Raw genomic sequence first — 24,717 nt, forward strand, 5'->3', positions numbered from 1 at the left:
TTCCCAGATGCGACCACGCTTCTCCATTCAAAGCCCAGAGAACACCTATGTGGGACGTTTTCTATTTACCCCTCCCGACCCCCACCTCCACCCTCTCAACCCTGCTCCATGACCTGGAAGAATAATCAGGCTCCCTTGTCCTTGGGCTTCTGGTTGGCTTTTATCCAATGGGAGACACTTGCAGGAGGTCAGAGGATGGAAAGAGAATGAGGTCAGGGCATGAATTCCCAGCCCCCCCTCCGGCGGGATTGCTACAAGTTGCCTGCACCCCTGTTCTGCAGGCCTTGGCTCCCCTTTGGCAGCACTGTGACAGGATGCTCTCCCTCAGTCTCCAAACTGCTATCTCCCTTTCCTTACCTCTTCAGGCGAGGGGCGCTAACCACTCCGGGTTAAAGCACCACCGCTTGGGAATGTCCTGCAGCCCTGATTGCACAACTGCCAAGAGTCCCTGCGGTAAACGCTCAGGGACTCCATCGCAGCGTGCCTTTTCTGTCAAGACCCTGATGGATACATGGTCTAGATGAAAGAAATGAGTAACATCCAGCTGTATCCGATACGCACGCACGTGGGTGACCGCTTCACGTGGAGTGTCAGCACAGACTTCCCAGAATGTAGCGAAGACTCATGTTTGTGAGGACAGAGGAGCTATGGCGAGAGAAGGTCATTTCATGCTTTCCCCGAAGGGGTCCTATTTCGGCAAAAGCTCGCACGAGTCAGGAGGTAAGTACACACTGTACACATGCTAACTCGGGAATGGAAATGTGTCTACGTGTCAAGCTCTTCAGAGAACTAAGGTTCCTCAAATTAACTCCAGCCCCGAAAACAGTCTAAATGAGGGTATGATACCATGAGTGTAACTGATCCATACAGCGCCCTCTTTCTCCAACCACTAAGCCAGCAACCAGGATTCTTTCCACCCTGTCGGAGCCTTGCCCCGTCCCTCCAGATGACCACGTGAGAACTTGAAAGAGTGGAAAATCTTAGAACAGACTGTTAGATACAAATTTTTAAAACAACCCCAATGTCCTTTAACAAGTGAGTGGACAGACTGGTGCCTACTACAGTGGGATATTATTCAGCAATTAAGAAGAATCGAGACAGGCCAATGTTGGGATAAGTATCAGAGACACTATGCCAAGCAAAAAAACAAAACAAACAAATAAACAAAAAAAGTTAAACCAAAAAGCATATACACTGTATGGAAAAAACAACAACAACTGGAGAAATCCTCATAGGTCTATACTTCAGTTACCTGCTTTGTATCAATGTGAATTTCCTGGTTTGAATAATGAACTAAGGTATGTGAGCTGCTGGGCAGCTGGGTGACAGTACACGGGAGCCCTCTAAAGTGTATTCACAACATCTTTGAATTCTAAAATTGTGTCAAAATAAAAAATAAACACCAGTAACATCCCCATTTAAAATAACGCTAATTACTGGACTCACGCTGCAGTTGCTTTTGTGTTTGCTTGAAAGGAAAGAGAAGAAAATGACCAGGATTCACGGACGTGCAGCTGGGTTTTCTGGCTGCTGCAACTAGAGATCTTATACTAGCCACCCTGTACCTTTTAAGGTCCACAGTCCTAGGGCTGGTACTTTCCCCTGGTTCTTTTTTGAGTAGTCCAGTAATTGCAGGGAAAGCGAGGCACAGAAAAATAAAGACCTTCGCCCGCGGTGACACAGTCTGCCGGACACAGCCAGCATCTACAGCACCCCCACCAGAGTCTAATTACTGAATTTTCTCAAACAGATACAGTTGCTGAACTCAAATCCTCCCTTTCTTTTTTTTCTCACGGAAAGGCACTTGCAACCATCAAGAACAAATGATGTAGAACAGGTTAACAGCCACCACATCCTGAGAGGAGAGAAGCAACAGCTCACCTTGGCTGCACCTTCTCCTTTTTCCAATACAAGACTGGAGGGAAGGCCCCACGTCACTAGGACCGATGTCATTTTAAAAGCCCAAAAGAACTTTTACCTCTAAGGTGATTTTGGGTTCCAGGAGGAACTTTGGATAACAAAGCTATTTCCTTCCTGGGACTGACTATTAAAACGCCAAAGGGGTCCCAGACTCTGAGGAGCCTTCTCAGAAGGGTAAAAACAGAAGTGAGGACCAGGGAACAAATCTTTAAGGCTTGTTCTGGACATCAAGAGAAAAGGAAGGGTGCTCTCTTTGTCTATGCTGCATTGTTTCAGTTTTCTCTAACGAAAGGAGGCAGGGATTTGGGACAGGAGCTTTGTCTAGAAATAGATAATATATATTTGCCTTAATTCCTCAGAAAATCTCCATGTGGGGTGAAACCAAGGGAAAAATGTCCCGTGGTATAGGATATTGACACTACGATTGACCAAATGACACTTTTTAAGTGTACTGACCTTAATTTTCAGAAACGGACTTTCTACATCCTTGTACAATTAAGGTAGAATTGGGGCTGAACAAGGTAATAGAAGCATGCTCGGCAAAATGTTGGCTAAGACTGAATTAGAATAATTAGATATAATTAGAATAATTTTTTAAAATGTCAAGGTCCTTTAAGCTTTTTATCAAAACGGAATGATCATACAATTTAATCTATTTTTTAAACCATCAATTTGCAGCTCTCAAATATTGATACCATCTTTGGAATAATTCTAAAGAAGAATAAATTCATAATGAAAGTACCCAGTAAATCTCTGAAGATTCTAACCATCCTTTCATTTAGCTTATAGGATAAAGAACCATTATTGGAGCCAGTGACTTGAGGTCCCATTGCAAATTTGTCTGGTAGAATATAGCTTTGGAAATGAATTTTAATTTCTCACTGAAAATGGCTGTTTCAACTAGTTTTCTGGTTCAATTTTCTTCGACCCTAACGCTTTTCAGTGTGTTCTGAACACCATTCCTAACTCAAGCAGTACCTCCACAACAGATGGGTATGTTGTGCCTTTCAGATAGAAAGTGGGCTGTAATTAAAGTGAGCTATCGTATGTGCACATCACAAAGCACACCCTCAGACAGGTAAAATCCCTGAAAAATGCTAGCTCCCGTCCACTGAATAGGAGTCACCTGGTAAAACCAAAGGAGCAGTACGTGACAACAGTCTGAGATAGCAAGAGCCTGGAATAGAAAGATCCACATCCTTTTCATCACCCTCGTCATCTTCGTCTTCATCTAGTTCATCTGGAGTAGGGATTTCTGGTCTTATCTGAAACGACAGAGAGGGCAATATGAAAACATTATGTAAAATCCTTTCTTTGTCCTTTTTATGTCAAGATTTAAAAGCTGAGTTAGACTCATTGCATCGTAATGTCAAAAGACCATTAAAAATTAATTTTAAATTACCTATTCATTTTCAGATTAGCTGAATGGTAAACTCGATCTTAGTAGCTACAAGCCCAGATCCATGTAAAGAACTAATGGTAATATACTAAGAAAATTACCGTAAGCCAGCGTAAGCAATGATTATTATAGAACACTAATAAAATTTTACGCCATTTGACTATAAAATGCAAACACTGACACATTCAATATATTGAACTTCTATGGTTTGTAATTAAATATTTGCCTTGTCGGAATACTTCCTTTTTAACTTGTCATTCTAGCCATATCTCTATGGCAAAGCTTAAAATCTTCCAGTAGCATATATAGTAGAGATCAGGAAAGGACAGAATGCTTTAGCTGACTTTTGTTTAGGCTCGGCAGTTTGTTGCTACAGAATATAAAAACACTAAAATCTGTAATTGGTAGCTATACTTTATGGTGTCTAATTTGCAGTTTGAAGATTTTGTGGTTGCTCTGTGATTAGTTAGGTTCGTTTGAACCAAAAATTTAAAAATTTAAAAAGATTACCACCATTGTAGTTTCTACAAGATGTAACTGTCAAGCAATTAATTAAATTTTTAATACTTTCAATGACACACCATCATAATGCCCACATGGAGATAATTAAGCATTAGGGGAGGAAATCAAAATATATAAAAGTGGTTGCTATAACCATAAAGTGCCAGAACCCAGTCATTACCATTAGCCTGTCTCCCGGAGTTATTTTTAGAAATAATTAACAATTCCTGCAGACTGCCTTCTTCATAGGTCCCCAAAGCACTGTTCCATTTAGGAACTGCACTGAGTCAGGATTCTTGCAGGGGGATAAAAGAAAATAGAGAGGAAATGCTTCTCTTAAGTATAATAACCTCAACTCCAATGAAGCCTTTCAACCATAACTAGTGTTCTCTTCACTAGTGAAGGAATAAAAGCAACCTGACTACCCAAGCACTTTCCAAGACACGATTTAATTCTGATTCAATACTGAGTACCTAATTCTCAGAGGACTGAGCCAGCCATAATTACAGAGATAACAATAATGTATGCTTCGCATAGGGCACGACAGCATTTGTGGGTGTCACTGGTTCCTGGAGGAACTTGGGCACATTTGCAACCCTTTCAGCTCTCACAGGCAGGGGTTTTCCAAGTGCCTCTTGTCTGTGCCCATACTTTGAATTGGCCAGGTTTGGCTCCATCGGGAATTATCTTAGAAATCCTAACCAGTCCCAGTTGCCTAAGAAGATTCATAAAAGGAGATGGTCCTGGGTCTGTTTGCCTTACTTCCTTTTTACACATCATAGTACAAACTGAAAATAACATTTGAACAGCAGACAGAGGGAAACAGACAACAATGTTTACAGCCTGAGACTACACGGGTAATGCCAGCTACCACACCAGCGTATCAAAGCACCGGGAAGCTCTGACGTACTCCCCATGCACAAATGGCAGGAGATTTGGGGAGTTGGAAGACAGACGTAAACATGTAAATTACTATGAAAACTCAGAGGGATGGGGAGGATATAGAGAAAACAGAACCGTCCTACTCTGCTGGTGGGAATATAAAATGGTGCAGCCCCTTTGGGAAACAGTATGGCAGTTTCTCAAAAAGTTCAACAGAGTTTCCACATGGCCCAGCAATTCCACTCCTAGGTATGCAACCGAGAGAAATGAAAAGGTACAATCACACAGAAACTTGTATGTGTGTGTGAATGCATTATTCATAATGGCACCCAAAGGGAAGCAACTCAAAGGTCCATGATCTGATAAATACATAAACTACGTGTGGTCTTATCTACACGATGGAATACTATTCAGTCAAAGGTGTGCCAGAGATGAACGCACCTTGAAATCATTATGCTAAATGAAGGAAGCCAGTCACAAAAGACCACATACTATGTGATTTCATTATAGGAAAGGTTTGGGTTAGGTAAATTTAGGGACAGAAGGTTGGTGACACAGTTGCTTAGGGCTGCAGGAGGGGAAAGGGGTGATGGGGATTGACTACTGATAAAAACTTTTACAATTAGAATGTGGTTGCTCTGTGATTAGTTGCACAGTTCTTTGAATATACCAAAAACTCACTGAATTGTACACTTTAAATGGGTGTATTATATGGAATGAGAATTATAGCTCAATAAAGCCACTGAATAAGAACAGAAGAAGGGAAGGAGGAAGGTTGGAAGGAAGGGGGACGGAAGGCGTGTTATAAAGAGGAGGTGGTAGAGGAAAGGGGAGGAGGGGGCGGCAGAAGCCGGAAGCTATTACCACCTTCGGAGGGAACTTAACTGGTGTAGGAACTATGGCAAATGACCAAATGCTTCCGATTCCAGAATTATTTAATGTAAAAGGGATAAGATTATTTTTACACATATTCTAGCCCACCCAGTCTTTCTGTTCGGTCAACCTAAATTACTTAAAATGAGTCATAGCACCCAAGCCAGCAATATTTCTTAGAAACGCTAAAGAAAGACCTACTAGGTTGGAAATAAAAAATAACGATCCACTCATCTCTCTTATGTTGTCTAAGTTTACATTCACATAACTGGATGCCTATATTAATTTATCTGCCATGTGGTAAAGAGCATATGTCTGCATCTCACATATGCATATATTTTAACAAAGAAACTACAGATGTACTGTAATTTCAGAATAGCTGATATAGTCTGCCGACTTATAACAGTATGATTTGTGTCTTCAAAGGCGAGTTAATTCTCCTGAACGTATTAGCACTTACTGTTGGACTTTGGTTTCATTACCTTTCCCTTTCTCTGCTCACCTCTTAAAGAAGTACTTGTTCCAGCTTCTCTGTGCTAGGCTTTTCCCTTGCTTTGTGTGTAATGACTGAGTAAGAGGAATGTATGTACAACCAAGAAAAAATCAAAAGAAGTCACATAAAAAATACCTGTAAAATTATAACATTTTCGTAGATTACATTAGCTACTAAAACATCCAGAAAACCACATACATATTTCACACACGCACACACACACAAATACACCCTTCCAATTATAGCTAAGCTTTGTTGAAAAAACTTAAGTGGAGAGCCAAATATAAAATGATTAATTACTTTTAGAATCGGCTTCAAGTTGAATATTGGAAAGCTTATCCTACAAAATGCCTCCTCTATGGGTCGTGAGCCACATAACCTTTCAACCACCTTTCCTAGTGAATAACCTATGAAAACTCAGGAGTTTGTGCATAAACACAGGATTTTATTTAGAACACGTCAAGTATCCACATAAATTTATTTAAAAAGGGAAACAGCTTCTGATGAATGCAGTGATATTCACTTAAATCAAAGCCAAACAGGTTACAACATATTAATACCAACCCCAGGATGCATAATGAGTTCTTTTATATTACTCACTTCTAAAATTAACTCCAGAAATCAATAACACAATTTATCTTAAGATTTCTAAAATAAAAAGTTTAATTTTTAAACAACTAAATATATTTTTAATGAACCCAAGTCAGAGGTGAGAATCAATCTTCCACCTAAAGGTTCATCCATCTTTAAAAAAAAAAAAAAAAAGGGGCGCCTGGGTGGCTCAGTGGGTTAGGCCACTGCCTTCGGCTCAGGTCATGATCTCAGGGTCCTGGGATCGAGTCCCGCATCGGGCTCTCTGCTCAGCGGCGAGCCTGCTTCCCTTCCTCTCTCTCTGCCTGCCTCTCTGCCTACTTGTGATCTCCGTCTGTCAAATAAATAAATAAAATCTTTAAAAAAAAAAAAAAATAAAGGTTCATCCATTACTGACTGTTTTACCAGAATCACAATTCTCTGTATTTTGTTTGTTTTTGTTTGTTCTGTTTTATTCAGTTGGGGGCACATTAAAGAAGACAGAAGAGAAGGATAAATAGCTGAGCACAACAAAAAAATACGAACTAAAAGAGAAAATCATCTGTGTCCATTTCTTAACATTGGAATCAAAAGTCCTCAAAAAAGCTCCCTGAAACTTTTTGACCAACTTTAGATTTGCACGTTTCAAGTGATTAACAATGACCCTTTAACCAATAAATCATATGGATTCATTCAACATTCCCAGATTATAAAATGGCCTACTACTTAGTGAATGTCCAATAAATAATTGCTAAACTGATCCAAGTATGAAAGGTCTATCATTAATAATCCCACAGAACTTCCTAATAACAAACCAATGACAAGAAATATGAGCTAATGAATTTGATATTCAAATTGCCTAACTCACTAAATCTTATTCAGCTCTACTAATCATTGACATTTTCCATCCTGCCTTACCTATAATGTTTCATTCAACCCTAACTGATGTCTGCCACTGCCCTAACACCTTTTGTTCTATCAACCTGTGAGCTTTCAACAAGTTTCACAGCTTAAATTGATGCATCAGTCAACAAGAAGTCTATCTTTAGTAAACGTAAAGAGACCTAGTACTTACAAAGTAGCTGAGTTATCCACAAAAGTAGCAATGTTGATCAGGATACAATGTATCTTTCTGCTATTTCTTCCTACTTGAAATTCACAGCACTCTCATTTAAAAGATTATCTCACAAGTTTCCAGAAACTGAGAGAATGTGGATGTACTTTCATGGAAAAGGTCCAGCGGGAGCCTTCAGTTTTGTGAGTGAGCCTTGGTGCAGAGTGAGTCATCTCTGACAACAAGGAAGAGTGTTGGTTGTTACATTGTAGAAGACCCTACCTGGCAGGGACCTTCAAATCATGAAAATATGGTTTTAGAGAAGATGAGCCTCAGTTTTACCTCACTATCAACTACCAGATGGAGGTGGGGACCTGACTCAGTTGTATCCTTAGCTTTGGGGGCCTTGTTTGGGATATGAACACACTGACCATTTTCAGGACTTTTTAGTCCTTGGGTATTCAAACAGCCAAAGGGAAACTCAGGCATCAGTAAAAAGAAGAAGAATGCATTGTGCAGTCTTAGAAGCAGTAATTCTTCATGAGGAGGCAGGCTGTCTACACCAGAAACTGGAGGTCAAAGATGAACTCTTTTAAATCACTTATGTCTCCTCATCTTAAACCTAGTTGAAAATATCCACTATAGTGAACCACTGTTACTTTGGGGAATAAGCCGAATCCCAGAACAGAGTAAGGGTAAAATAAACGCTGAGAAGAGTGGCAAAAAAAAAAAAAAGGATAAATTTTAGAGATTTCCTTTATAGTTCTTCACACTCTAAAGGTGAAAACCCAAGCATATCTAGAAACCCAACTCTATCACCACCCTTTACGTTGGAAGGTATAAAAGAGCTATTTATGGATCCTCAGGGATCAGAAAATATTGAAGAATTAGATTAAGAAAGTATCTAATATCTGACTGAGTGGAAGTTTATGCTCAGAAGTTTATGCTCACTTATCTGAGCATAACCTCTAAAAAGCACAACCAGGAACTGAATAGAAGGCCAAAGTAGGAGATATCAACATTCCAATATGTAAAGAGATAGAGACTAAACAGTCAAGAATATGTGGGAGTTATTTAATGAAACCTAGTACTCTAGCTGGGATATTTCATGAATAATAGCTAAAAGTAAAAGTAATTATTATGCCGTAATCTAACTTAGCAAATGCTCACTAAAATAATAATAATAAAAGGTATCTTTGCAGATGTTGCAGCCAATTTACTGGCAGTTTGCCTACAAAATTTACAGGTAGCTTTTTTTTCCTTTTTCTTCTTCCCTTTTTTTTAAAAGACGGTTTGAGTATTGCTAGTCACCATAGCTCAGTCTGAGGTCCCATCTTTTTTAATTTTATGAGTCACAGAACACGTCTCCATAAGTCTTCCCATCTGTGATGACCGCAAGACAAGCTGGCCAATCTATGTTTGCATCCTCAACATGGGAAATCCTGCCTTAGGATTTGGTTTCACAAGAGCCTTTTATACGTCCCTCCAATTCAAGCCAATCAACACAAGTCTGCCTTGTTCCTACTGGCATCTAACCTCGGTGTAAACTCAATTCCAAAGAAAAACTCAATCCATTTTAATGCCTTAGGGAACCAAGAAATTTATATCAAAACTTCTTGGAGAACGCAGGCAGCAATCTCTTCGACCTCAGCCGCAGCAACATCTTCCTAGGAACATCGCCAAAGGCAAGGGAAGCAAGGGCAAAAATGAACTATTGGGATTTCATCAAGATCAAAAGCTTTTGCACAGCAAAGGAAACAGTTAACAAAACCAAAAGACAACTGACAGAATGGGAGAAGATATTTGCAAACGATATATCAGATAAAGGGCTACTGTCCAAAATCTATAAGGAACTTAGCAAACTCAACACCCAAAGAACAAACAATCCAATCAAGAAATGGGCAGAGGACATGAACAGACATTTCTGCAAAGAAGACATCCAGATGGCCAACAGACACATGAAAAAGTGCTCCACGTCACTCGGCATCAGGGAAATACAAATCAAAACCACAATGAGATATCACCTCACACCAGTCAGAATGGCTAAAATTAACAAGTCAGGAAATGACAGATGCTGGCGAGGATGTGGAGAAAGGGGAGCCCTCCTACACTGTTGGTGGGAATGCAAGCTGGTGCAACCACACTGGAAAACAGCATGGAGGTTCCTCAAAATGTTGAAAATAGATCTACCCTATGACCCAGCAATTGCACTACTGGGTATTTACCCTAAAGATATAAACGTAGTGATCCGAAGGGGCACGTGCACCCGAATGTTTATAGCAGCAATGTCTACAATAGCCAAACTATGGAAAGAACCTAGGTGTCCATCAACAGATGAATGGATAAAGAAGATGTGGTATATATACACAATGGAATACTATGCAGCCATCAAAAGAAATGAAATCTTGCCAATTGCGACGACGTGGATGGAACTAGAGGGCATCATGCTTAGTGAAATAAGTCAATCGGAGAAAGACAACTATCATATGATCTCCATGATATGAGGATGTGGAGATGCAACATGGGGGGTTAGGGGGATAGGAGAAGAATAAATGAAAGAAGATGGGATTGGGAGGGAGAGGGAGACAAACCATAAATGACTCTTAATCTCACAAAACAAATGAGGGTTGCTGGGGGGAGGGGCAGTGGGAGAGGGGGCGTGGGGTTATGGACATTGGGGAGGGTGTGTGCTATGGTGAGTGCTGTGAAGTGTGTAAACCTGGCGATTCACAGACCTGTACCCCTGGGGATAAAAATACATTATATGTTTATAAAAAAATAAGAAATAAAAAATTAAAAAAAAAAAAACAAACTTCTTAGGCCATTTGACCTAAGGACAGACTCTGGGTAACATTTCACATAGCTTCTCTAACATAATGTCTGCCTTACACTCTAGAGACACTCAATAAACATTTCTACGCATTTGAATTAACAGTAACACGAAATGTGAAATACACACTTAGCTCCTTAACATAACCGGATAATTTACAGCTGGTTATGTTCAGGAGATATTAGAAACGGCTTATGTTTTTAGTCTAAAAACCAAGGCAGTGTCACATAATGTGTTAACCCCTAAAAGAGTGATACTTTCCTCATCTAGTTCCCTGGGGCTTTTCACACTAAAGTTTCGGTTTTTTTGTTTGCTTGTTTGTTTGTTTTTGACATGGCATCTCAATTTTGTATCAGAAATAAGGATCTTTGGCTGCCCAGGTTGCACAAACCTCAGCCGATGCAGGCCATGCTTGGATTTAAAGTCCGAGATGGAACACCAATTGGGCAAAACAGTTGCTATGGGGACACAGATGTTCTGGAACAATAAGCTGGGGGCCCAGGCATGCAGTCCTATACCCGGTCACCTACAGAGACTTTGGGGGCACCACAAGTGGTTCCCATCGGCCTCAAAGAGATTTAAAATTCATTATCTGTGAGGTGTAAGACCTCTGTGGTCTTTTACAGGTTAAACAAGCAATAAATACAAGTTCTTATCTTTTACAGACTGCGTATTTAGAATTACATCCATCAGGTAAAAACCTTCTAAGAGAGGAGATACAAAGGGAGTTATAAAACCGAGTGAGAAAGCAGAAAGGCTTACTTCTTCAGGCAGATGAAGAATGGTGTGCTCTCCCGCACTGAAGTGTGACAGAGATTTATACGCGGCATTGGCTACACCTGGGTCCTAGACGGGGTACCAGTAAGACAAACAAAAGAAACAACAGACATTACACATCAACTCTGGAAGAAGGGAGACAGTCCATCCCGTACCAACCTCGAAGTTCTAGAGTCAGTGCTTTGGAAATGATACTCAAGCCTTGCTTACTGTGTCGCAACTAAAAATAGAAAACCGTAGTGGGTAGAGAGATCAGAAGCACTCAATTTTTATCCTAGTTTGGACATTAAACAGAACGTAACTCAAAATCACCAGGTCACCATGCCATAGTAGGGCTGACTGAAAGGAGTATGAGGAAACGGAGTCTGATAGGTTGGAATTAGGCTCTGATTCTCTAGCTACTAACCAGGAAAATTAGCCCTTGGGAATCTCAGTTCATACACTCTTGAGCCTAGTATCACTGACAGACACCCTCTTCTCTGTCCTCCTTGATTGGAAACCATATCTAAAAAAATGTACTGAACTTTCTGCTTGCTTGATGAGCTCATTGGTGGGGGAGGGGCAAAGTAGGAAAGGGGAAGGGCCTTCAAAAAAAAAAATGAGACAACAGCAGCAGTCTCTCTTCACATCTGTCAGCTTCACAAAGTAACACAAAGTAATAAAGTGCACTTCATGACAAAAATGTACTGATCGGCATAATCTGAGAAGAATTTATAAAACCTAAACTCATTAATGTCACAATTCTTTAAAGATCACAAAGCCATCATTTCAAGTTAGTTCTATTTCTTATTCCTAGAGTCTTATTTCACAATTTTTTCTCAACTTGGTTGTTTCACTGACACCCTTGTGGTAGTACCTTGTTTTGAGTGTGGGTCCAGAGGAAGCTGAGGACTTGAACTTTAAAATTCTGAAAAATCAATAAACATCACAATAAATTGCTAAGATGAAGACAAGACTGGGAACAATCCAAAGTAGAAAACAGTGAAAATTAACAAACTCAAAATTATACCACTAGTGATTGACTTAATCTATATTTAGCCATCATTCATGACATGACAATAGAAAGAAATGCATCATGGAAATACATGGACATCTTAACACAGTATGTTAATATTATTAAACTTAGAAACCTGGGCACCTGGGCGGCTCAGTGGGTTAAAGCCTCTGCCTTTGGCTTGGGTCATGATCCCAGGGTCCTGGGATTGAGCCCCGCATCAGGCTCTCTGCTCAGCAGGGAGCCTGCTTCCCCCTCGCTCTGTGCCTGCCTCTCTGCCTACTTGTGTTCTCTCTGTGTGTGTCAAATAAAAAAATAAAATCTTTAAAAAAAAAAAAAAAGAGAGAGAGAGAAAAAAGAAACCTAACCATTTTTTGGCTGACCTCTCAAGTCCCACCTAGTACAAATTTCACTCCCCTCTTTTGTGCCACTGTTCCTGATCCTTTAACCAGGAGAGAATCCTCCCTTTACCAACTGGCCATACCACCCATGACACACTCTAGCATCCAGTATGATTATATGTGCATATGGTTAACTCCCTACTAGATTTACACACTTTAGAACAGTGACTGTCTTTTGCATTTCAAAAGCCTGGACCATAAAGCCCAGAAAAATAAAGGGCATAAAGCCCAGATCCTCAAATGACAGATGCTTAATAAGTAATGAGCTTAAAAAGCCATTTGTCGGGGCGCCTGGGTGGCTCAGTGGGTTAAGCCTCTGCCTTCGGCTCAGGTCACGATCCCAGCGTCATGGGATCGAGCCCCATATCAGGCTCCCTGCATAGCGGGAAGCCTGCTTCTCCCTCTCTCACTCCCCCTGCTTGTATTCCCTCTCTCGCTGTGTTTCTCTCTGTCAAATAAATAAATAAAAAATCTTAAAAAAAAAAAAAGCCATTTGTCTTCCATCATTGGCTAAATGTCGTCTTCATTTCAATCACATCTAACTTCTTGCTCTTCTAAGTCATAGGAGGTTCTCCTATACCTGCTTGAATTTGTGCATTTTGTTTCTTAGACTTCATTGAGAAGCAACATTTTAAAAAATTCTTTAAGAACTTAGTCTAGGGGCACCTGGGTGGCTCAGTGGGTTAAAGCCTCTGCCTTCAGCTCAGGTCATGATCCCAGGGTCCTGGGATCGAGCCCCACATCAGGCTCTCTGCTCGGCGGGGAGCCTGCTTCCCCCTCCTCCCCTCGCCTGCTTCTCTGCCTACTTGTGATCTCTGTCTGCCAAATAAATAAATAAAATCTTTAAAAAAAAAAAAAAACCTACTCTAATAGTACCAACTAAGTAAGGTTTCATTCGACTCCTTCTAGAATGCTAGTCACTTCCACCACCATACTCTCATACCCCTCTGATTAAGTGTACTCATCAAATATTATTGAAATTATGGGCACCTGGGTGGCTCAATGGGTTAAAGCCTCTGCCTTCGGCTCAGGTCATGATCCCAGGGTCCTGGGATCGAGCCCCGCATTAGGCTCTCTGCTCAGCAGGGAGCCTGTTTCCTCCTCTCTCTCTCTCTGCCTGCCTCTCTGACTACTTGTGATCTCTGTCTGTCAAATAAATAAATAAAATCTTTTAAAGAAATTATTGAAATTATTATTGCTTATGTCCAACTCTTCTCCCAACTTTTGAGCTTCTAGAAGGCAAGGACTGACAATACAGTGTAATGGGAAAACGGGAGCTGTGGAGCTAAATGTCCTGGACTTAGACACCAGCCTTTGTTTAGAGACTACAATGATATTCAGGCTCCTTGTCTGGCATGTAGCAGGTTCTCAATAAATATTTAACGAATGGATGCACCTCTCAAAACCTCAGATTCCTTAGCTCTAAAATGAAAATAATACCTTCCTATGAGATATTAGAATGAATTGGTACAATGTCATGAGAAGAGTACTGGGACTATAATGGGCTCTTAAGAATATCTATTATGTGTTAGTATTTCTAAAGCCTAGGACAGTTTTACAAAATATATTTTGAGTCAATGAATGGATGTACAAGCAATACACAAATTGAAACATGCTATCTATTTGCCACAAGCCTATAGTTTAATGGGGAAAAAAATAAACATACATATACATATACCTGTATTATAAAACAGAAATAAATGTTCTTAAGACAGTACAGATATAAAAAAAAGTCAAGCCTATAGCAATAGACCCCTGCTTGCAAAAATAGGGAGGAATTAAACCAATTATTCATTCTCTAAAATAGATTTTAAAACTAGGGATTAAAAAAAAAAAAAAGCAATTCTGGCAGAGAGAAGAACTGCACAGAGGAAAAGAAACAGAAAAGTTTGGAGGCAGAAAAAAACACATTCCAAGCGATTTAGTTTTCCTGGAGTGAAGGAGGCAGAACCACAGAGTGAGGCCAGATTCTAAAAGGCCTGACTGGTTAGGTATAGAGAGGCTGGACTCCATTTTAGGCAAACACAAGACACTGAGGTAACTGGGGAAAACAATGACCTTAGAAATCTTTTGGGAAAATTACACCCAAACTCTAAGGAGTTAACAGAGAACACTTTGTTAAATACACACATGGAGCGAGAGAAGAGGGAGGGCAAAAGGAAAGGACTGGGGGGTGAGAGAGGAGGAGATGAGGGAAAAGAGAGGAACAGGAAGAGACAGAGTCAGACAGCATAAGACAGATGGACAGAGGTCACCGCATTTCATGACTTCTGCTTCCAAGTGGACTATGGTTACTGAAGGGCTCTCCCTTATGGGGAGGAAACTGATGGCCAGAATGGCTCCACAGTCATCTATCTGAATGAACAACAGAGGAACCTTAGTATTAACATGAGCATGAAGAGAAACCAAAATAAGACACTGGTGAAAAAGAATGTAAATTTGAAGAAGAAAAAAAAAAAAAAATCAAGCATCCCCTATACACACACACACACACAAATTTTTACAGCCATTGGTAAGCAGACATTAGAAAGCAACACAAAAACCAGTTCATAAATTAACCTGTAATAAAATCTGAGTAACTCAGAGTACAAGCAATGCAAAGGTAAATGAGTTCAGTCCTTGAAAACAGAAAATAGATAAACACAACATGTACTCCCTTTGGCTTTTAGTCTTAGCTCTTTATCAGTAGCCCAGGACACTTTCAGATAATGTGAGTGTATGTATAACAGCCTCCATAAAAAAGACTTTTGGTGAACTATATACTCTAGGAGTCTTATATTGATTTTTTTTTAATACCCTAAAACAAAACCCCAAATCTGAGAATAAACTCATTCTCTATTGGTTCAATCATTCACTGAGTAACTACTTACTGACTGTATGTTATGTGCCAGGCCCCCTGCTGGGGACTGTATTCTCAGGAAGGACAAATTTTATTTTATTTGCTGTGCAGCATTAAGAATGATTAGAAGACGTATTATCTTATAATCCTGCCTTATCACATAATCTAAATCATGGAAGGGACCGTTATTGGATTCTTCTGGGGGAGGTAGTTTATCAAAGTCTGTGAAACACTAAATCAAACTTAAAGTTCACCAAGATTTCAAGTGAAAATCAATTGCTGGGCTTTAATAGAAAAAAAGAAAAGGGAAGCATGAGTGGGAATGTGGCTACAGAAGTGGAGAAATAAATGAATTAACCACCCTCTCATTTTGCTCATTTCGGGAAGAGAGAATACGGAACATGTCAAACAGAACACATGGATCTTCCACCCAGGCTTTGAGTTCACTGCAATGACAAAACCAAGCAGCTCATAAAGTCATTTTCCTCTCCTAAGGTAGTCTGATTTTACAATCATCCTCATCGTACAGATGTATATAGGAAATGTGAACTAACGTGTAAAAATCAAATCTTCATGGGAAACCTAGAAGCAACACACAAATGACAGTATGTCTATACTATGGGAGATTCTGCCCTGCCTTATTAAAGTCTGTGACTTTTTTTTTTTTTTAGAACTAAAAGCACTAATAAAATGCGTTTAAACTTTTGGCCTCAGGAATTCCATTATTTTAGAAACCCTATTTTTAACACACTGACTTTTTATTTTATTTTATTTATTACACCCTGACTTTTTAACATCTTGGCTCTCTTCTCATAATGAAAATGTGGTCTCCTTTATGTAAATAAACCCTAGAGACACAGAATTGATAAGGACTTCTATTCCAGCAGTCCATAAAGATATCATGTTCTAAGGAACAAAAAGTGTTAAAGGATTTTTGGCAAACAAAGACTATGAATATCTTTTTCCCGAAGCTATTATGAAGCCCATGTCTTTCCAGTGTGAAGAGAGAAAACGTATTGGCCTCCAAACTCGTACCTCGTATTCAGCCGTGTTGACGGTTAAGGAAGGAACGAGAGAAAACAGTTCACTGAGGGTCTTCAGAATGAGAGGTCTTGTGTCGCAGCTGAGTTTCGGGGACAGCGCGTTCCAAGTGGAGCGAATGCAAACGACCTGTAAGCAAAGGAAAGAGTCAATGCCTCACAAAACCCCAACTGATAGGAGGCCATTAGCACAGAGTACTATCTCTCATTATAAGGAAACCAGGAAAGAACAAGAACATTCCCAGGAGTTAAGACTTGATAAGGTATCACTCCTCAAAAGAAACGATTTAAACCAATATAAACTGTGGTTGAAGACGATCCAGCCTGACTCTCAGGACCTGACTCTCAGGACCGTTTCTTTACTACTTTGCTAACCAAGGAAGTAAAACCCTCCCAGGCGGATGCGGGCATGCATGCCGGATGCAGGCATTCGTGCCCGCACACACGTACGTGGGTGGGGTTAGCTACATGTGCTGCTGAAGAACTATTCGAAACAAAGAAGGATAAGATAATGTTAGAGCTTTTCTAAAGGCAGGTATCTGCAGCTTTTGTTGTTTTTCAGCCTTGCTGAAACTGCATCAGCACTCAGAAAATTGAGATGTTCAATATATAAATTGAACATGCTCAAATCATCTTACAAACATTTAAAGGAGGCAGGAGAATAGCTTTATTATTTAAAATAATTTGGGCACCTGGCCTGCCCAGCTGATAGAGTAAGCGACTCTTGATCTGGTGGTCGTAAGTTCAAGCCCCATGCTGGGCAAAGATCTTACTAGCTAATTAACTAACCTAATAAACAAAATACTTTAAAACTTTGCTTTAAAAGCCACTTCAGATTCTTTAAGAGGGGTTAAAAAATAAAAGAAAATGACACCCCAACAAAATTGTTATTTTTAACTTGACCCAATTTTCTAAACCAAGTGTTCTTAGTTCATTTCACTATCTGGCTTTCTGGAGATTCAAGTGTCTTCTCAAGTTCAATTGCAACTACAACAGACGATTTCTTCACTTAGAGATATTTTATTAAAACTTTAAACTCCAGGCAAGAAAGAGTGCCAACATAGATCAATTAGATAGAGTTTAACAAGGCTCAATCTTTCTAAAATACTCCCTCCTCTTCTCTTAAGCGTCGATTCACACACAATTTATCTCTATCTGCAAACATAAATTATTTAGGAAAAACTACATAAGGTAGTAAGTGAAAAGATGTCAAAGATATACACCTAAGGACACAGATTAAGAAGCTTAAAGAGGAGACCACAGAAGGAGTAGCTCAGAACACGTGGATCTGATGCTTTTGCTCTTATTTTCTCCTTTCGTCAAACAGCAGAAAAATGTTCTTTGACTTGGGACCCCCTACAAATTTGGGGTGAATTCACACTTACTAGGGAGAATACTGTGTGACAGTCATGTCAGTAGGCACACTTACACACAGCAACCTTAACATTACAAATCATCAGTATTTGCCATCAAAAGATAAACTAATTCTTTGAAAACTCTCAATTCAACATCGAGTATCTGCCCGGCATAGCATAAAGTACTAGGAGGAACAATGGAATATGAAACATAATCTAACATCTCAAAGAATTTAGCACCTACTGAAGAGAATGTACATAATTCTAAATCATCAGGAAATGAAAGATGATTAGATTTAAAACTGTTGTCAACAGAAAAGAGTTTCAGGAGGAAGTAGGGTATAAAGCGCTGTCTGGGGGTGGGGGTCATCAGAGAGGATATCCAGAGCCAGGAAGCCTCAAGATGGGACTGGAAGAAGGAATAGACAAATCCAGCAGACACACTCCAAACAAGTGGAAAGCGTAAGGCAAAACACAAAGAAAGTGTGTTGTAGGGACAAAACTGGTATGCAAAGTACCAGTGAGATCAGAGAGGACCTAGGATCCTAAAACAAGTTTGAATCAGAATCAAAAAAGAAAAGGAAGCTTCTAGCAGTTTCTGAGCTGGGGAACATCAAAATTAAAATGCCACTTTTGAAAGAATCTTCTGGTGGTCTTAGAGCCAAAGTCAAAGAAGCCACCCAGGGGCGCCTGGGTGGCTCAGTAGGTTAAAGCCTCTGCCTTCGGCTCAGGTCATGATCTCAGGGTCCTCGGATGGAGCCCCGCATTGGGCTCTCTGCTCAGCAGGGAGCCTGCTTCTTCCCTCTCTGCCTGCCTCTCTGCCTACTTGTGATATCTCTCTCTATCAAATAAATAAAATATTAAAAAAAAAAAAAGAAGCCACCCAACCCTGCTAATTCCTATTTCTCACTGGTCCCCAACACATACATATAGAGCCTCCAACGTTTTCCCCAATTCTCGTGCTCAGTGTGTTAATTGTGCTTTCTCTTCACTTTAAATGCCCATCCGATTCCAGCTGAGGGGGTTTCAAGACCAGTTCAAACCCTAATTCCGCAATTAAGCTTTCTCTTACAGTTCAAGCCCTCCTTTTATCCCTTTCTTTCCTCAGCCGTCTAACACTTAAAACTCTGCACCACCCAATTTAGCATTTAATTATATACTGTCTAGTACTATTCACCATTTTCTTGAACATAAGTTGTCTCCTCAAGTAGATATTAAGTTCTTTGAAGATAATGATCATGTCTTATAGTTCTCCCTCCCCACTCACCTAGCATGGTAATAAGCATATAACAGATCATCAGTACATATCAACTACTCTTCGTACAGAACCTGAGGAATGCTAAATCTGAGACGGAGACGAAAGAATCAAAAGAACCTAGAGAATGAATTGGGAAGAGAAAGGCTTTGCAACTAATACCTAGGTGAATAAAAAGTAACATTTAAAAAAGGAGGGAGGGGCACCTGGGTGGCTGAGTTAGTTAAGCGTCTACCTTTGGCTCAGGTATTGATCTCAGGGTCAAGACCCACATCAGGCTCTCTGTTTAGCAGGGAGTCTGCTTCTCCCTCTGTTGCTCCCCCTGCTTATGCTCTCTCTCTGTGTCAAATAAATAAATAAAATCTTAAAAAAAAAGGGAAAATTGGACAAAGAAGCACATTTGTAGGAGATGGAACTAGGGATGATGGGTTCCATTTGATATATGTCTAATGTGAGTTGGTGGAAAGACATTCAGACAGTAATACCCTGCAAGGAAAAGAAAAGTACTTCCTGGGTTTCAGCACCAAAAAAAAAAAAAGAAAAGAAAAGTACTACAGCTCAGATGTGAGGTTGGCCAACAATAGCTTTGTTGTTCGAGTATTTCTAGAAATCAAAATACCACGAGGAGGTATGGCCTCACAGATGCTCTGACGTACTCTGCCGATCAACGAAGAGGATGTCTGGCCATCAATGACACAAGTACAAAAAAGGCCTTGCCTTGCCCTTCTGGTGGGGGTGGGTGGGCAGGAAGGCTACAGCCTTCAAGTTTATTCAAGGGTTCACAGAATTTCCTGTAAAAAGTCTTCTTTCTAGAAAGTTTGAAAGCAAAGGCCCGAAATGGTACTGTACATACGGACTAGGAGACAGTATTTCAGAACCACAGCCAGGAAGTATGGCCTTACACAGAAGCAAGGTACACGTGCAGGGAATACCTGTAAACCCAAACTTGTCCCCATAATCAGAAGCAGGGAAGCCTCTAGTAAAGAAAGCTGGCTGCTTTCCCTGACCTTCCCAACCCTGGGCTATTCTTGACACTACATTGCAGAGATCTCCTGGCCCTGAGGGCTCCTTGAGTTCAAGCTATTACCATATTCCTATATCCACCTCCTGGAACCCTGGTGATCTGATCCACTACCCTTGTGACCCATACAATCCACTGAATGATATCAGATTAGTCAGGCTCATGGTCCTTTACTGGCTCGTTCTGCCTCTACTCTTCATTACCCAATCACTTGTCTGTTTTCAGAAAACAAGTTGGCATCTAGCTCTAGTAATGTGATGGACCATAGCTGAAGTGACTGATAAAGAAGGAAATTCTCTCTATAAAGCTGAGCTGAGAAGGAAAAAAGATAGGGGAGGGAGCATGGGGAGAGGGTGGTGGTGTTAATTACCCATGCCAGAAACAGAGGCAAATAACTATATTGAGCAACTGTAAGCAAGTTGTCAGTTTCCATAACCTAATAGCTTGTGTTTCAATGTCCACAGGGAAAGATGAGATACTGCCTGTAGCACTATAGAAGGCAGGGAGTTGCAACTGAGACCCTAACATAAAACCAGCACCCTTGGGGTGCCCGGGTGGTGCAGTTGGTTAAGTGTCCAACTCTTGGTTTCAGCTCAGGTAGTGATCTCAGGATCATGATCTCAGGGTCATGAGATCAAGGCCCCCAAAGGGCTCTGTGCTCAGTGGGGAGTGTGCATAAGACAATCTCTCTCTCTCCCTCTTCTCCCCCCACCACTTGTATGTGCTCTCTCTGCTTCTCTCTCTGAAATAAAATAAATAAAATATTTAAAACAACAACAGCAAGGGTGCCTGGGTGGCTCAGTGGGTTAAAGTCTCCGCCTTCGGCTCAGGTCATGATCCCAGGATCCTGGGATTGAGCCCCGCATCGGGCTCTCTGCTCGGCGGGGAACCTACTTCCCTCCCTCTCTCTGCCTGCCTCTCTGCCTACTTGTGATCTCTCTCTGTCAAATAAATAAATAAAAACATTTAAAATAAATAAATAATTAAATAAATAGATAAAATGAAAATAAAACCACAACAAAAAACCCCACACAAACACGAAAGAACTGAATCTTTAGTGTAATGGTTGGACTGAAAACCACTGGGCTGAGAAACTAAAATAACAAAGCAGCAGTGAACTAGGGGGCATATGGATCACTCTCAAAGGATATTCCTATAACACATAACTCAAAGGGTTTGCAGAGAAAAGTGAAATAAAATAAGCTCCTCTAAAAAGGAGCTCATGTTAAAAAAATTTTCAAAAACTATGATACAGTCCAACATTAAAGAATCAACAAAAACAAAAAACATCAGGACTAAACATCTCAGACCTTTAGATAACAGAGCAGCAATACAAAAGTACGTGTAAGAATTAAAGATTTCAGCAGGGAGAGGGTGGTTGGGTTATGGACATTGGGGAGGGTATGTACTATGGTGAGTGCTGTGAAGTGTGTAAGCCTGACAATTCACAGACCTGTACCCCTGGGGCTAATAATACAGTATATGTTAATTAAAAAAAAAATTTAAAAATTAAAAAAAAACAGAATTAAAGATTTCAGACAAGGCATTTAGTTACCAGTAAAAGAATATGGCATGATGGAAAAGAAGAACCAAATCTGGAAAAAAAAACAAGTAAGATCTCCAAAATGAAGAATATAATCACTGAAATTATTATTTTTTAAAGAAATTACTTATTTACTCAGATACAAGTCTTTTGTCAGATATATCTATTTTGAATATTTTCTCTCAATCTGTGACTTGAGTTTTCTTTTTTTTTAAATCTTGGAACACTGCAACAAAAACTAATGATGTATTTTATGGTGACTAACATGACAAAAAAAAAAAAATCACTGAAATTATTAACCCAACAGATAGGAAGTTATCCTAACTACAGACCAGAGAGTTCAGAGTTACAAAATATAAAAAGAAATTCAAAGTCAGGGAGTATCAAAAGAGGTGGTCTTTCTTAGGTTTATCAAGAGTTCCTAAAGTAGATTCATTTGAGAACGGCCCTTGGAGAAGTGGTTGATTCCCAGACTGGACTAAGAAAAATGTAACTGAAGTCTGGAGCATCTTTTGGTGCCAGAAGGAAGTGTTCATTAAAGGATGTGGACTTGCTGAAAGGACAAGGGAACCAGTCTCAACATGTTCCCAATGAACAAATAAAAACCCCTAAGTCCACAAAAGCAAAACGAGATAGATAAATAAGCAAAAAAGAAAGAAGGAACAGCTCTTTCTTACAGAAAAAATCCTATTGATAAATGTAGAAGCAATGAAAGAAAGAAAAAAACTACCATTAGACAAACACCACAGGAATAATAGTCATAGGCAAGATCTGTCGGCGGATGTTAAAATTAGTGGGCAAAAGTATGCATACAAACAGGACAATTAGATAGTCTCAAGGTAACTCCCCTAAGAAATGGATTAATTATAATTACAGAAGAAAGAACTGTAATGGGATGTGGAGAAACTCATTAACCAAGTGATTGAGGTTAAATTCACCAAGTGATGAAGGTTAATATCACCAGTAATAAAACATATCAACACCATGTACTCCTGATATGATACACTGAGAAATACTACTTCCAGAGTAGTCTTGTCAAAAAACACCAAAGCTCAACCTAATCATGAGGAAAAACCATATATGCCAAACTGAAGGACACTTTACCAAATACCTAACCAGAACTCTTCAAAAGCATCAGCATTGGGGAAAATAGAGGAGACTGAGGAAGTGGGACAGATGGGAAGAACTAGGTAAGAGGACAACTCAGTGCAACATGAGACCCTGGATTGGATTCTGGAATGGAAAAAGGTCTTTAGAGGGAAAACTATGAAGCCCCAGTAAAATCCATAATTCAGTTTATAGCATTATACCAATATTAATTTCTTAGATTTGATGGCTGTGCTACAGTAATGAAAGTAAAATGTTACATTAGGGAAAGCAGAGTGAAAAACACATGAGAACTCTCTATACTACTTTTCTTTAATTTTCTTTCTTTCTTCTTTTTTTTTTAACAACAGCTTTTGGAGATATAATTCACATGCAATTCACCTAAAGTACACAATTCAATGGTTTTCAATGATAAAAGTTGCATGACCATCATCACAATCAATTTGATCATCACTCATTGTCCACAGGCTACCCAATCCAAGACAACCATAAATCTACTTTATGTCTCTACAAATTTGCTTTTTTGTAAACCTTTTCTACAAAGGAAATCATACAACATATGGTCTTCTGTTATTGGCCTCTTTCAATAAGCATATTGTTTTTAAGTTTCATTCAGGGCGTAATACATATCGGTAGGCTTTTTCATTGCTAAATAATACGCCATTCTGTGTAATGCCACTCTGTACTATTTTCTGAAACATTTCTATTGGTTTAAAGTTATTTCAAAATAAAAGGTTAAAAGATAGGAACAGAAAAAAGAGAACTACCTAAGGAAATAGTGGTTAAGAATTTCCGAAGTCAGTGAAAGACATTAATGTTCTAAGTTGTCATCAAGAAAAAAATAAGGTTACATCTATATACATTATACAATTGCTGTTTAGCACCAAAGGCAAAGAGTAAATCTTCAAAGTTCAATGGGGAAGAAAAGAGACTATCAAAAAACAGAGACTGCTGGGACGCCTAGGTGGCTCAGTCAGTTAAGTGTCTGCCTTGGGCTCAGCTCATGATCCCAGGATCCTGGGACTGAGTCCCGCATTGGGCTCCTTGCTCAGTGGAGGGCCTGCTTCTCTCTCTGTCTGCCACTCCCCCTGCTGTGTGTTCTCTCTCTCTCTGACAAATAAATAAATAAAATCTTTTTAAATATTAAAAAAAAAAGAGACTGTCTACAAAGGAACAATTCAGAATAATAACAGACTTCAAAATTAACAAGCCCAGAGCCCATGCAATAACGTCTTAAAGGTCTGAGGAAACTATCAGCCTACAAGACTGAATCCATCATTCACTAGTAAGGGCAAACGAAACAAGAATATATGAATTAAATTAAATAGATGGAACACCCAGGTATTAAGCACATTATAGCATATGAATATTTATGCACAAATTACCCAGACTATTTTGCTCAGTTTGTCTATGAGTTTTGGAAAATACATCCCATTCTAAGTGCTTACATTATGCATATTTTATTGATGTTTGTGATTCTCAGGGAGAAGGATACTTTCGTCCTGTCCCCGTACCCCTACAATCTCAACAACACTAAATGGCCCAGATTAAGACAACCATGGGCAGTGTACACTCGAAAGAGCAGATGATTGGAATCAAAAACCCCAGGCTCTCCCATTTGGTAGCCGAGTGAGTCAGGCAAAGTCATTAATCTCCTTCAATCTGTTTCCCCAGCTGCAAAACGGAAATAATAGTAGCAACACCTGCTCTATATAGCACTAGGTTAACAGTAAAGGCAATGCTGAGATGATTGTATGCAAACATGCTTTGTACACTGTAAAAGATGGTAGATTGCTGTTATAACCAATGGGAAAAAAAATCACGACTCCCCAAATAATCAAAGCCTTTGCTTCTAATTCTTGT

General features: G+C 39.7%; 1 protein-coding gene across 2 annotated transcripts in view; it reads right to left on the reverse strand.

Annotated features, from left to right (window-relative positions):
• The window catches only part of FOCAD (focadhesin), a 301,972-nt gene that overhangs the window by 95,587 nt on the left and 181,668 nt on the right, over positions 1 to 24,717 (reverse strand). For both annotated transcript variants that reach the window (XM_046023020.1, XM_046023019.1), the window contains exons 16-19: positions 16,569 to 16,703; positions 12,156 to 12,206; positions 11,285 to 11,368; positions 3,047 to 3,185 (exon numbers count right to left, since the gene is read on the reverse strand). In XM_046023020.1, the coding sequence (XP_045878976.1) occupies positions 3,047 to 3,185; positions 11,285 to 11,368; positions 12,156 to 12,206; positions 16,569 to 16,703 (409 nt within the window). The remainder of the gene's footprint in view (positions 1 to 3,046; positions 3,186 to 11,284; positions 11,369 to 12,155; positions 12,207 to 16,568; positions 16,704 to 24,717) is intronic.

This window comes from Meles meles, chromosome 11 (assembly GCF_922984935.1).
Source record: "Meles meles chromosome 11, mMelMel3.1 paternal haplotype, whole genome shotgun sequence".
NCBI lineage: Eukaryota > Metazoa > Chordata > Mammalia > Carnivora > Mustelidae > Meles > Meles meles.